Source organism: Zosterops lateralis (genome assembly GCF_965231275.1).
Source record: "Zosterops lateralis genome assembly, chromosome: Z".
Lineage (NCBI taxonomy): Eukaryota > Metazoa > Chordata > Aves > Passeriformes > Zosteropidae > Zosterops > Zosterops lateralis.
Genome location: NC_139800.1, coordinates 69,448,947 through 69,464,294, shown reverse-complemented (window position 1 = coordinate 69,464,294; position 15,348 = coordinate 69,448,947). Strand labels below are relative to the sequence as shown.

The 15,348-nt window shown below is 34.6% G+C and overlaps 1 protein-coding gene across 14 annotated transcripts in view; it reads left to right on the top strand.

The window, feature by feature from the left end:
* PPIP5K2 (diphosphoinositol pentakisphosphate kinase 2) overlaps nt 1–15,348 on the top strand; it is a 49,362-nt gene that overhangs the window by 16,252 nt on the left and 17,762 nt on the right. For all 14 annotated transcript variants that reach the window (XM_083884237.1, XM_083884236.1, XM_083884246.1 and 11 more), the window contains 15 exons: nt 361–515; nt 871–972; nt 2,676–2,837; nt 3,957–4,078; nt 5,430–5,531; nt 6,085–6,171; nt 7,096–7,175; nt 7,261–7,366; nt 8,479–8,564; nt 8,840–8,965; nt 9,076–9,197; nt 10,638–10,820; nt 12,713–12,854; nt 13,419–13,642; nt 15,162–15,289. In XM_083884237.1, coding sequence (XP_083740363.1) covers nt 361–515; nt 871–972; nt 2,676–2,837; nt 3,957–4,078; nt 5,430–5,531; nt 6,085–6,171; nt 7,096–7,175; nt 7,261–7,366; nt 8,479–8,564; nt 8,840–8,965; nt 9,076–9,197; nt 10,638–10,820; nt 12,713–12,854; nt 13,419–13,642; nt 15,162–15,289 — 1,927 coding nt within the window. The remainder of the gene's footprint in view (nt 1–360; nt 516–870; nt 973–2,675; nt 2,838–3,956; nt 4,079–5,429; nt 5,532–6,084; nt 6,172–7,095; nt 7,176–7,260; nt 7,367–8,478; nt 8,565–8,839; nt 8,966–9,075; nt 9,198–10,637; nt 10,821–12,712; nt 12,855–13,418; nt 13,643–15,161; nt 15,290–15,348) is intronic.

Sequence of the window (15,348 nt, the reverse complement as noted above, 5' to 3'; positions counted from 1 at the left end):
ATACTGTGTGTACTGTTCACCTGCCAGCTCCCTGATATTTCAGAGAAAGGCACTGAAAAAAAAGGACAAATAGCACTTACCTCTCTTCAAAACACTTCCAAAATGTATCAGCTTATGCAGCTTATACACCTGCAGGAGACAATTTTCTATCTGACACTGAGGGAATCACCAGAAATTCCAGAATACAGTATTCAAATAACATTATATAGACGTGGTACTGCAGACATACACATATGGATATGATCGTCAGTTGTTGTGCAGTCAGTAACAAATCAGAGAAACTAAGATGTAATAGAATATTATTATTTCAACCTGCAAATTAATGCATATGTCTTAATAATTGCATGCACTATTCTTCAGAATGCAACTTGATTGAAGGAGAAGATCATGTGGAAGTGAATGGAGAAATTTTCCAGAAGCCCTTTGTAGAAAAGCCAGTTAGTGCCGAGGACCACAATGTTTACATTTATTATCCAACATCTGCTGGGGGTGGAAGCCAGAGGCTCTTTCGAAAGGTGAGGTTGTGGTGCTAAAGCCATCAAAAAGCTTTAGGTGTCTAACATGGTTGCTGAGTAATTCTGTCATGTCCTGCTTGCTTAGGAATAGTGGCAGATCAGAGAAATTTCGGGAGAACATGAAGATAAAATGAAGGCCTGTGTTTCTTGGTGTAGATGGTTAGCTATTGCAGATTCTTAGCACACACCATGAGTGTACTTCTAGAATCTTACAAAAATCTTTTGGCAATGATCAAAAGTTGCCTGCATTTGGAACAGGAAGTGTTTTTTCAGTACAGCTGTGTTATTTTAGGTAGTTTTTAAGTTTCTCAAGCAGTAGCCTATGAGATTTTTAATGGAAAAATATGTCTTTCAGATTGGCAGCAGAAGCAGTGTTTATTCTCCTGAAAGCAGTGTGAGGAAAACAGGCTCCTATATTTATGAGGAATTCATGCCTACAGATGGAACTGATGTGAAGGTATGACAACTGCAGATTCTTACTTATCTTTAGAACAATCAAGTGCTCAAAGAGCTTGTCAGTTTTAAAGTTGATATATCTTGGTCAAGGATTAATTTTAACTGAGTTTTAATACAGTTCATAAGAATGCAATTCTGATTCTAGCTAAACGTAGTACTCATAATGTAGAGCAGCTGATTGTTAGAATCAGGTGCTGCGGGATTGCTACCCAACATATTGTCCTTCTTTTTTGTACTGTATTAGTGCCAGAACAGCATCTTCTTTCCCATGCTAACAGATGCTGCCTAGGTATTTTATCTGAAAGTTAAAGGTTACAAAGAAATCTAAATGAAGTAGATCTTAGTATGCTAATTAATAAACAAAAGTTACTTGCTAAAGTTTTATGGAGTCAAAGAGAATAACCTTTGTGGACCTTATCTGTAATAATTTTCACTCTTCTTCATTTAAGTTTTTAAGAGAGCTAAAGATTAGGTACCAAAAGAGAATGCTAAAACAGAGCAATAACAAAGTAGCCAGCCATAGGTGAAGATTACTTCCTTTCCCTTTGTGTTAATTTTGGCTATTTTAAGTCCATTTCAAAACATGTAAAACCAGTGTTTTACAAGATATGTAAGAGATCACCATGTGTAGACAAAAAAGTGCAGGTGTAGAGAGTGTGAGGTCTAATCCCAAAAGCGCCTTTATAATTGCAGTCAGCTTCTTGGTATCACTCGGTGGTGCATGAGGGGAATACTCTTATAATGTTTACAGAAAAATGCCCTGTTGTACTCTTCCGAAGTTTATTCTGTGCAACACTTTGCAATAGGTTAATTCGCGTTTACAGATGTTTGTGTAAGAGCTTCACTGTAAGAGCTTTACTTTCTGTAAAGTTTCTTGCAACAAGAAGAGATGCAAATAGCTCGAGGTGTAGAGACTATTTTAACTAGTTGTAGTGTAGTCATCAAGCAGCAGTGGGCTTTTAATACCCAAAATAAATAATGGATTTTTCAACAAGACTATCAGCTTTATATTAGGTGATTTGCCTAAACTTATCCTCTTGAATGAATTCTTATCTGCTTCAGCTGAATACTTTTTTGGTCAATGCTTGGAGTTTGTTTTTTAATTAAACTCTAGCCATTTTTGAGGGCTGCTTAACAGATCTCTTCTAGCATATGCCCCAAACCCTTCAGTGAGCATCAAAACTGCAGTAGATAGATAACACGATTGTTCTCTCAAGCTCCTGCTTCAGCATCTTAAAGCTGGGATGATCCTTGCCTTGTTTAGTCCTGTGTAAAAGGTAAACATGCTTTTTAAATTAAGATAATCACTTAGTCAGCCACATTTCCATAAGTAAACTGAAATAATTCTCAAATTAACCTTCTTTTGTTGATTGCATACTAGATCTGTTCTCCAGGTTCTGCAGATTTTGGAGAAGAAAACATTTACATCTCTGTACCATCATAACTGAGAAACTAATTTTTATTTATTGAGTTTTAGTAATGACTCTTTTTCTTGTTTTATCCTAGGCTATCAGTAAATAATGTGTGTTCTCTGAAGGCAGAGAATGCCACTGAGGAAGATATTTCAGTGTGACCTTTTCAATGACGAAAGCAGCTAGTATCTTTTGTTATTGTTGTCACGTTTGAGCTATATGCATACATTTTGCAAATTTATCCAACATAATTTAAATACACTGGATCAAGAGCTCCTTTTTTTCAACGCAGGTATACACAGTAGGTCCAGACTATGCTCATGCTGAGGCCCGGAAGTCTCCAGCTCTGGATGGCAAAGTAGAACGAGACAGTGAAGGAAAAGAAGTGAGATATCCCGTCATCCTGAATGCCAGAGAGAAGTTAATTGCTTGGAAAGTATGCCTTGCCTTTAAGGTAACCTGACTGCTTTCCTATCTGATCAAACATTTAGTGTTAATTAATTGTTTGTTACATGAAACTTCTGTAGGGCTTTAGTGCATGAGTCAGCAGTGGTAATTGCAGCAGAACTCCTAGGAAGGTTAAAAGTTAAACTTCCATATCTACCTATTTTTTAATCAAGAAGGATTCTTCTTTTAATGTATTGAACAGTTCTGGATAAGTTGTTTGTGTTGCATTAGTTCCCTGAATTTACATGTTGCTACTGTGCTTTGCTAGCCCACAGAGTATCTATTTTGTGTATAATATTTCCACACATTTTGATAATAGTTTCTAAGTCAGCCAAACACAGTTTCAATAAAGTTTTTTTAACTTCTGTTACCTTGTATTCACATCAGGTGCAGATTAATTGTTAATTTGGTACTGACATGATTAAGTACTTACTTGAATAATTTATATTAATTTGATAGTTTCCAATTTTGTATAATTTAAGATTGCTGTATAGTTATAAGGATTCTTTTGTTCAAAACTTCATTCAGTTTCTTATCCTCCTTTCACCTGTTTTATAAGAAGGCTTTCAGTCTATCTCCTCTACCTGTGTATGACTGTGATGACAAGTATTCTGGAGCCTGTCTTTCACTCTATCAACAAAGTGGGCTTTGAGATCCTAAAAAATAATCTTATGAAATAGCTTCTAGTATCCTCTACTAATGATGTCAATAGTATGTTAATGTCAAAACTATCTTTGTCAAATTTTGACAAAAACTGTTTTCAGGGGTTTTTTTATAATTTCTTGCATCATTAAAAACTATACGTAGTGGGAGACCACTGTCAGAAAGGGGGACTCGTAGGCCCATGGTTGCTGTAAGTCTTGAAGTTTGTGCTCATGTGAGCTTGACCTTCAGTACTAATACTGCTGGAGATATGCAGGAAGCATAAAATCATGTTTGGAATAGAAAGTTAGGAACAGGAAGATGTTTGCATGATATAGGTGAACCTAACATGAAGCTGGCATAAGATACTAAGAATAAAGTGTGTCATGTTTTTGTCATGTCTTAAATGAATACCCTGTTAAAATATTAAGTTTGTTTAGAATAAGCAATCCTGAATCACTTGAACTTTTATTCTTTAAAACAGCAAACGGTTTGTGGCTTTGATTTGCTACGTGCTAATGGACAGTCCTATGTCTGTGATGTGAATGGCTTCAGTTTTGTGAAAAACTCCATGAAATACTATGATGATTGTGCTAAAATACTGGGGTAAGAGTTTTCTGATTTATTTCAGATTTCCTTATTAACTTCCTTCCATATTACTGTAGTTTGTGTACTGTCAAATTTCTTATTACTATTATTTACTTATTACTATTAATTATTAATTATTTATTTAAAATTAAGTATCACATTAAGTCATTAACATAAACAATTAAAAATCATTAAAGAGAATCTTAAGTCAATAAATAAATACTAACTAAATTCAATTCCTTATTCCTAAAATCCTCCCAAACATCTGAGTGTTTAAAAGTGCTTTAAGGTCATGAATAAGTATTTTGAAAGCAAGGTTAAGTTCTTAAAGGTAGCTGAGATCTTTTCAAGTAGCAGAGCACCACTGGTGGTTGTGATTGCTGCTGTTTAATGTGTCCAAATTGCGGTACATTGTCCTTGATCTGAAGCCGGTGTATAATTGTAAATTTGTGGATTTCATACTTGTAAAACCAAACTGAAATAGAATGAAGTTGTCTTCTATCGCACCATCTTGTCTCTGCCACTGGAGGCAAAAAAAGGTAAAATGAGGGATCATACAGAATTGGGTATAGAGCTCTGTGCCAAGAAAATGTTGTCCTCAAAGTAGGCAAAGTCCATTGTGACTGGCTTTACAGTTAGATTGCACTAATGAGATACAGCATGACTTTTTGCATGGTCTAATTGTGTGGAATCTTATTGTGTGTAGGATTTTGCAAGTTCTTTCAAGATCTATAGCAATTATATTTTGGCTTATTCTGCCGATGGAATTTTTTTCCCTGTCTGTTACAGTTTCTTACGTAAATATTAATCTGAAGTTCAGTGTATTTTGATGAAGTATTTGTGAAACAGAACGTTAGATGTACCATCCTTCTGGATGTAGAGACTGCATTGGTATTTTATAGTTACAATGGGAGACTGTACCTATTTTTCCAATTTTATCACAAAAACTTCTAAGAAACTACTGATTAAAGATAGCAGTTAACTCTTTGATGAGAATAGCTTGGTAATTATTAGGCACTTCTAGTTAGGCAGTGAAGCCAATTGTCTGCATATATAAATGAACAAGATTAATTCCTATCCAAGGAATTCTTTTGGAACTGGAGTTGAAAAGCTGGGGTTTGTCACAAATGCAGGGCCAGTAGTCCAATGTTCTTGTAGCAATTATAATAGTTCTAAATTATTAAGTGGTCTTTATTATGCAATTAAAAGAAAAATATATATGTATACATTCATGGCTGCTAGTACTCTAAAACTACATTAATAAAAACACATATACATATAATCTGCTTGGTTTGGAGTTTGCATGTGCTGTATAAGCTATACTTTAAACTTATTTGATTTGGTTTTTTATTTTTCACTCCCTTTTTAGAAATATCATAATGAGAGAACTTGCTCCTCAGTTTCAAATACCGTGGTCAATTCCGTTGGAAGCTGAAGACATTCCTATTGTGCCAACCACCTCTGGAACAATGTAAGAAAATAGTAGCTACACCTGAATTGTGCAAACTCCCAATGTAACTTTTGTGTGAATCTTTTTTTCTCTTTAAAAGGTGTGCCCACATTGGCCTATGAATGCTTGTTTTGTGTGCTGAAAACAAGGAAGGAATCACAATTGCTATACCAGCAGTCAGAGTTTCTCACCCTTAGTCAAGCTGAGTATAGAACAGCAGATTTTCTAGTGTAGTGTCTTTTATGCATAGCTTCCACTGCTAATCATTGTTCCAGCACCAACTTAATATGCACTTCTAATAAACATGCTCTCTCATTTAATGATCCTCAAAATCATTGTTTTAAAAACTACTTAAAATAGATATCCTATAGTTACCTAAGTCTTAAAATCAGTATTTATATTTTATACCTTACATCATTTTCAGTTAACCTTATATTCTTGCATATGCTTCCATCACTTCTGTAGTTACGTCAGATGACTACAACTATGTCAATTGTCTTGATTGTGGTTGGTTTAATATTAAATAAAAGACCCTTGTGTACAGACTTGTGAAATACAACTCTTGACATTTCAGGATGGAGCTTAGATGTGTTATAGCTGTAATACGCCATGGGGATCGAACACCTAAGCAGAAAATGAAAATGGAAGTAAAACATCAGAGGTAAAAAGAATCTTGATAAAAATTATTTTCCATATTTTAGAGTATAGGATTTTTGGGGCTAAGCAGGCAGTGAGTTGACCAGGAATTGCACAATCACAAGTTGCTTTTTGTTTTGTTTTCCTCTAAATCTAACAGTTTTAGATACTGCAAATAATTACAAGTATGTCCCTCTCTAACAGGTCTGTCAACTTTCTTGTGCAGATTTCCTTCAACATGTGCTGTGCCTTGTAAACAGTCCTGTTCGATTTTATGGAAAAGGCATTTGTGTCTATAAATGTCTTTACTAAAAATAATGCAGCAGAGAATATTTCTGGTTCTCTGTTAGACCATGACTTCTGCTTTTATCATAATTATTCTTGTATACAATGTCATATTACTTTTGGTAGAGTTATTTTTGTCAAAGTTTAATGACTCTGAATTTCTGATAAATACCATCTTTATATTGGCATTCATAAGATGACTTATATAATTGACCTGGAACTTGGTGCAGTTTCAGTAAAAGGGAATTATTTATTTTGAGACTAGATTCTTGCATTCAGAACATACTTGAAGAAGCAAGACTGCTCACTTGGTATTTTTGGTCCCTACTTCTGTTCAGGATCACTCTTGAAGATTAAGAATTTATATAGCTGCATATTCAAATAGTATATCATTCAAATATATAGAATATCCTCTCTTATTTTTAATACTTAGCAAGTCAGTGAGAGAACATTTTCAGTGCTCTTATTCCCCTAATGCATTGAAGACTTTCTAGGGAGATGGGATTGAAATAAAACTTGGTTTGACCTCTGTACTTCCAGTTTTAAGCTAACTTTCAAATATTGTTAAGATACTAATTTTAGATCACTTTAAAAGCCTCCTGTTCAAGAAGTAGTAATTTAATTTATTAATAGAATTTTAAGATTGCTTTTCTTTATCTTAAAGATTTTTTGATCTCTTTGAAAAATGTGATGGATATAAATCTGGAAAACTGAAACTGAAAAAACCAAAACAGCTGCAGGCAAGTTTTTCTTTATTTTTTTACTATAATATTTTGTAAGTAGAAATCTATTTATTTAATTAAATCCTATGTTTCCCTCCTTTAGGAAGTTCTTGATATAGCAAGGCAACTCCTTGTAGAACTTGGACAAAACAATGATTCTGAAATTGAGGAAAGTAAAGCAAAACTTGAACAGCTAAAGACTGTGTTAGAAATGTAAGTGTCTAATTTTCAGGCTTCATAGCAATGAAGTTATATCTGCTGTTTTGACTTGTTTCACTAGTAACTGTGTGGATTACAGTGTTATCAATATAACATTTATATTTATCATATAACATAATAATATAACAATTCAAGCTCATTCAAGTTTTTGAAGAGAAGGAACGGCATGTGTGAAATGGGCCATCACTGTTTTTTTTTTCTTCTTGACTTTTTAATTTAACTTATTGCTGTATCTAGTGCCTTCTATATAGAAGTATAGTGTTGTCTAGTATACATTCAACAAGAGAAGGTTACTTTCATCGATGTCAAATTTTGTCTCCTTGCATGTTTTTAAAATGAAAATACTTGTAAGCAGGGTCTGCTTCTTGCAGTGTGACATAGTGACGTCTGATAGAGCCAGTAGGAACTTTCACTGTGCTTACTTGTCTACTTACAGCAAGCTTTGAGGATTGAAGATAAATAACTCTTTGTATACTAAGCCTGAAATATTTAGTAATTAAAAAAAAAACTTTAAAAACTCAACTAAACAAAGAAAACAACAGAAAAGAAAATAAGGCTTCGAGGTTTGTTAAAGATTTGGGATCTTGGACTGTGAAATGGTAATAAGAATTTTTAATTTAAAAAAATATCAGGGAACAGACAATTATTATTGAAATTTATAATAATTGTTTTAAATGCTGAGTTTTGCTTGAGAACTTAATGAGCTATAAAACCAGCCATCTACACTGTGAAACCAGTTTCTGGGTACTGATAGCCACTGTAGTTTTGGATCTGAATAGATAAATTATTTGTGCTATACCTAATATTGCTTGTTTTGTTGAGGGGGGGTGGTGAGTTCCAGTTTTATGTTCAGTGTTGTAAAAAGTAGAATTAGATTGTATTTTAAGATATTTCATTATAGCATAGTTGTTATTTCTGCTAATTCTGTGCTTTTTGAGTTAATGTTTATTCTAAAGACTGCTTCAATAAATGTTAGTCAAATGCTCAAATCATTGACCAACACAGATTTATTATATCCTTTTACTGGATTTTAGCAGTTTTGGAGGAAAATATTTAAAATGTTTCTCTCTCTCTTTCCCTCTCATTTTTCCCTGTTCCCTCTTAAGGTATGGGCATTTTTCAGGCATAAATCGCAAAGTTCAGTTAACATATCTTCCTCACGGCTGCCCTAAGACTTCCAGTGAAGAGGAAGGTACTGTATTACTTTTCTACCTAATCACTTAATATTATGTGTATATAAAAAGTCATAGACTACTGGTATAACATGTCTTGATATTAAGAAGAGGGAGTGTTTCGTTTTGAAAAATGTATAAATGTATTTCCTTAATGTTAGAATGCTATTAAAGATTCATAATGTTTAACAGATCCTTTGACAAAGCTTTTCATAAACCAAATATTTTTTGTTCATTTGGAAAAAAAAATAACAATATACCTCACTACTAAGCTGCTCTCCCTGTGTACAATTAGATAATAGAAGAAATGAGCCGTCCCTGCTCCTGGTTCTAAAATGGGGAGGAGAGTTGACCCCTGCAGGCAGGGTTCAAGCAGAGGAGCTTGGAAGAGCTTTCAGGTGTATGTATCCAGGCGGACAAGGTAAAAAGAAAACTATAATAATTTCCAAAAAAATCAATTGAATGTCATAAATCATTTTTGAAGATAATCAAGTGCAAGATGAGAGTTTGAGCAAAATGTTTGTTTGGTAGGAGATTATGCTGGATTTCCTGGATGTGGTTTACTTAGATTACATAGCACTTACCGACATGATCTCAAAATCTACGCCTCTGATGAGGGACGAGTTCAGATGACTGCAGCAGCTTTTGCAAAGGTACAATATGAAATGGTATTTTCAGTTCTAAAATTCTGATATTCTCAGGTTTGTTTTTTCTTTTGAAGTCTGGGAGAGATTTACAGTTCATTAGAAAAAGGTATTTTCAAAGAGTATTTCACTGTAAAAAAGTATCCAAATGATGTGCCAAATACTTCAAGTTCTTTGAGCAGATGAAGACAGTTTTTAATTCAATAGCCATGTCTGAGGCACTTTTGTCCTGCAAGGCTCTTCCCCATGAGCTTCAGTGAACAAGCTAAAGTCTGCTCCCTTCAAGTCCTGGGCTGTAATGCAAGTATTTGTCTTGTTCACTTCTCCGTGGATCTGTTATAACATCAGATTTCAATTACCAAGGCTGCCAACTACTTTTACTTTTCTGACACTTGTGGGTAATGGGTCCAGGGCTATGCCTGTGCTCAATAGCTCATCAGTAATCTCTGCCAGAGAATTGTCCTAGGTGTTTTCCAGAAATCTTGGTTCGTTGTCCCCTGCAATATTGCCATGGAGGTATCCAGGGCCAAAAGCACCCATGGAAACAAGGTCTGCAGTTAGGTTGCTGTCTCCACTTACGTTAAGAAGGTGTCATCCATTTCCCCTTTTAATTTGGGTGGTCTGTAGTAGAGGCTTACCATGATACTGTGCTGTCTACCTGTCTTCCAAAAGTTCCTGTATCTAGTGACAGCAAAAGTCCATTCGTGTGAATTATTCTATCCTATCTCTGTAATTCGAATTAACTTAAAGCTCTACAAGTCTTCAGACTTCCTGTTTGTCCTATTTGTTTCTATGCTGCATGTGTTTTTACAGAAATATTTCAGCCATCTGGCCTGCTTTTCCTTGGTCAGCAGCTTGAAGAGACATCACATCATTTCCTTCTTTATCCCAGAGCCCTTTCATTGCCATAAAAGTCATAAAGGTTTCCACTTTTCTTCATTTTAGCATTCTTCACTCACCTCTTGTTCAAGGCCTTTCATTGTCCTGTGACTTGTATGGCTTGGGCTTTTGCCTCTGTAGAGTCTCCATAAGGCCCTACCTGCTGTTTATCTTGCTAGGTGCTATTTGGTTTGCAAACTCTTCCCATAGTTCCTCTCTGGTAACAGAAGTGCTTGAGCAAAGCATGTCACCTACAAGTCAGGCAGCTGTTGCTTCCAGCCTCAGGGAGAGGGCACCTGCACTCCCTATGATCCAAGACCTGAACAGCTGGTGTTGGGGAACATTTTCTGTGACATGTCACCATCACTGTTGCACCATCTGCAACAATCCTGCACACTAGCAGTGCTTAGGGAGCCATTTCTGTGAGTACATACATTGTGCCCCTGTTTATCTAGCTCATAACCAAGTTATACCATCTTGAATTTTAAATAAGTGGTTTGGGCATTTTTTTAAGGTGTTCATTTTTTAATCTTCATCTATTTGCCTAAATAATTGTATTGTTTGCTTCAGGGACTACTGGCCTTAGAGGGAGAGCTGACTCCTATTCTTGTCCAGATGGTAAAAAGTGCTAATATGAATGGTCTGTTGGACAGTGACAGTGATTCTTTAAGCAGCTGCCAACATCGTGTTAAAGCAAGGCTCCATGAAATTCTCCAGAGAGACAGAGAATTTACTACTGATGACTATGATAAGGTTAGCATATGATTAATTTCCCATGAAATAAATAACTATGAAAATTCCTGTGCAAAAGTACTGAGCAGTGATTTTATGTATCTGTTTTACAAAATTACTTGGGTGCTCGCAGATAGTATGAACTGCAAAGGTGACTGTAATAATTGTGGCTGTAGATATTTTGTCCTGCGATTTGGGTAGTCACAAAGCCACTAACTTTGAAGTGGGAGTAGACAGGGATCTTGATTGTAAACCTTTTCACTGTTCCATTAAAAATATTTTAATTATGCAAGAAATGACATTATATTGTTTGCATTTTTTGTAATTCTTATTTTGAAAATGTGTGCTGTAACAAAATGTTTTCCTACCTACTGCAGTTGTTTCAATCATTAATCAGCTGCAAGCTCTTTTTTTGTTGACTTAGAATACTACGATCCTGATAACCAGTAGAATACTTTCAGTGAAATGAAATATCTCGCTAACATGCTAAATTAGCACATAGTAATATAGCTTATGTTGACTTAGTGCAGAACACAGTATTGTTCCTGGTTTTAAATGTATTGTTTGTTGTAGTTAAGAAACTTCTTTCTCTTTCAATTGCTCCTGCTCTGTCTCGTATAACAACTAAATGCAAGAACTCAAATGAGGTTTTTAACTATGATTTTTGAAAAAAGTGTTGAGAGCAAATTAACTAAGAATAATATACCCTGCACATGTATACTCTGTGTGGATTCATTTAAATGTATAAAGTATCATGCAAACCACCCCTAGCAATGGATTCAACAGTAATTTGAAAATGCAAGCATTTATTGCTGTTTGTTATATAGATACAATCAAGTTTGAAATGTGGCTGGAACTAATGGACTGAACTCTTTGGTCACTGAAAGTTACTAACCTTCGGGATTATAAAGCAATAAAAACTTTTGGGGGATTCATTTATTGGTAGAGGGTTTTTAATTTAGTTGTGATTAGGTGGGAGAATTACATGGGGTTTATTCCTGTGCCTCACTCCCTATTATGTATAAATAATCAATTTCTTGATTTACATCATAATAGGGAGATAAGAACTGAAGCTTTCCATGTATAAATTAGTCTATCCATTTCAGGAAACTGAGGAAGGTGCAAATAAGTGTGTGTTTTGTGTATAAGTTACTGTATCATATCATTGGTCACTTTGGATTCTTCAGACTTTACTGAAAAAAATGAGGCTAAGCCTCACACATCCATTTACTCTATTGTTTAGTGACACTCACCTTGATGGTTATAGTTTGTACCTTTTACCATTTCTATAATTAATTCAGTTCTGAAGAACGTCTCATATGTTGTTGATATATGTGCATTTAAAGGCTTTTTTTTTTGTGTTTGCGTCCTGCACTTCTGTAGAAACAAAGATGTAGGACATGAACAGGCAAACTAAGGTACCAGTTACTATTGCAAATCTGGTTCCTATAGAGCAAAAAAATATTTTGTGCAGCGTGTAGCCTAATGACAGTAAATTCTAACAGAATTTACTTTTGTAAGCTTTTGAATACAGAAGTTACTTGAAAGGTATGGAAGGTATGGAAGGTTGCTAAGTATATACAAAGTTTTAAACATCTTCCCAATTCTCCTGTCTTGGAATAAAAAGAAATGGTTTTATGAATTCTTCTAGTTACTCAGATTTCCTGTATAGAGTTAGTTGCTCTATGAATTTCGTATTACCTTTGAATCTCTAGTAAATGGTACTATGTTTTGATGTATTTTCTTAATGCCTCAAAGGTAATGGATAATGATAAATTATTAAAAATATTCATAGCAACCTGCTTGAGTGCTTTTTCTCCAGTACTTAGTATCTTTGACATGTTCCATCTTATCTCACTAGGTCTTTTATATCTAGTCTGTACAGTTAATTTTGTGTTAATCTCAAATTGCAGCTCACTCCATCTGGAAGCATCTCTCTGATAAAATCAATGCAGGTTATTAAAAATCCTGTAAAGACATGTGACAAGGTCTATTACTTGATCCAGAGTTTGACTTCTCAGATCAGGCAGAGGATGGAAGACCCAAAGTCTGCAGGTACTGAAACGTTTTTGTAGTTGTATTTAGTTTCTCTAGTTAACATATATGAAAGAGAATTGTAACATAACTTTTCTTCACTAAACTCACTTTTAGCAGAACATTAGTCAATCAATAATGGACTAAGTGTTTTTACAATCTGATTTCATATGCATAGTTTTGAAGTAAAAAGCATGAGGAACGTGTGCTTGTGTTGCAGGTAAGGGCTCTGTGGTGTTCAGAAATTCCAATAATTGCAGAAATTCTTGGTTTAGTTATTTGGAACTCAACATTCCACAAAACTAATAGGAAAAGTTGATGATATAAGGGCTGAGTTATATGGGTACATCTTATATTTAAGGGCCAGTGGTGCATTTATGCAGCAGTGTGTTTTACTATCATAGTGGAGCTATGTAACTGTGATGCTTTCAGCATTAAAATTATTATGTCCAGCTGTCCCTTCTTTGTAATAGTAATGTAGTTAACTTGTTTTGATCCCTCTATAATTCAAGTGTTACTACTATGTAATTAAAATGTCCTTTTGTTACTTGGATGGCTTTAATTACTTAATACTTGTCTATCCAGATATTCAGCTGTACCACAGTGAAACTCTAGAACTGATGTTGCGCAGGTGGGCCAAGTTGGAAAAAGACTTCAAAACAAAAAATGGAAGATACGATATTAGCAAAATTCCTGATATTTATGACTGTATAAAATATGATGTACAACACAATGGATCCTTAAAATTAGAAAACACAATGGAATTATATAGGCTTTCAAAGGCTTTAGCTGACATTGTGATTCCTCAGGTAAGCATTTTCAGTTACTAAATAGAAGAATGTGTAGAATAAATGCTTTTTAAAATTTCTGTGAAAATGTCCACTTTGTATTTTCTTCTGAAGCTCTGGCATTTTGCAATAATAGAATCCTTTTAACATTATCTCTTATTTTTCAGTAGCAAGCTGACTGGGATATTTTAAGGAAAATTTGATTCATAATTGATTAAGCTGTGTTCAGGGTGAATTCTTCTAGAAATTTAAGGTGTAAAGTTGCCTTCTTCCTTTACAGCAGTGTATTAAAATAAAATGGTTCATCTCACCATTCATCATAGATTTAACTGTTGCCTTTGTGAATTACACTGTTTTAAGAAGTAGCTTTTAATTTCATTTCTCCTGCTTATAGAAATTTCATTTTTGTGCTCTTTGTAAATGACACTGTTAATCCTAATCTATGTAATTTAACTAATTTTAAACCATTTTAATTTAAAAAGACCTTTCTGCTTTTTCAGTATGTTAACACAGAATTTCAGGCCAGAAGTGGACAAGTTAAACTTACATGCTCTGCAGGCTGTCAGATCTGGGTTAGCTCTAAGATCTTGTAGGTCGCAGGACATGAAATTGATTTGTGATAACAGGACAGAACAGACTAATGCATTCCCCAAGCGTCCCTGCAGTTACAGAGCAGTGTTGTAACAGAGGTATTTACCCATATTGTGTGCAGCATGTGAAGGAAGTTCTTTCTCACCTCATCTCTCAAACTCCTTGACATGGAGGACAACAATAGTAGTGATGCTTAGAATGCATTGTGTTTTGTGGGTCTCTTAAGCTGAAATTTTGAAAGTTAGAGAAGAGCGGGTAAAAATGAGGGAAGGAAAAATACTGGAGAAAGAAAAACAAAACTTGCAACCTACATAATGCAAAGGAAGAATGCTTGTGTTGCTCTCTAGGGTAACAAGAAGATTCATTCTAACTGTGAGAGCACTTTCATGCTATGTGCAGCACAGAGTATGAAGCTTCTGGAAGAACATACTTCTAAATATTCATGATATTGCAACATTTAACATCACTAGTAATTTCCTAGTTGTACGTAAACTTTTCTGTTATTATTTGACATATATAGAAGATCTTCTCTGAGGTGATACGGACATACCACATATGTCTCTTTAGTGACTGTTAAAAGAAAGGAAAAAAACCCAAACAAACAACATTGTGGGGGCAGGATAGGAGATGGAGATGGTGACAAAAAAGAGGAATAACTAGATATTTTGGTTAAGAAAAAGAGCTTTATGGTACCAGATGGTAAATCCACCTCTTTGCTTTAACTACTGAAGGAAAAACTTTTTCTCTGTATCAAATCAAACAACAAAAAGGTAAACTGCAAATTAGTTGAAGCTACATCAGTAATCATATGTAGTAAAAATGTTAAACAAAATGGTTTGTAGCCAGAGCAAACTAATAAGATTACTAATTTGCTTTAATGTAGAAGCTTTGAATTAGAAGACATTGTCATCTTTAACTGAGTTTTAAAAGTCAATTTGTTTTTGCACAGGAATATGGTATTTCAAAAGCAGAGAAATTGGAGATTGCCAAAGGTTACTGCACTCCTCTGGTCAGAAAAATTCGTTCTGACCTGCAGAGAACTCAAGATGATGACACTGTAAATAAGCTTCACCCGCTGTAAGCCAGTTACTTTGTTACATGTTTACATTAATTCCCATAAAAATTAGAACTATTCT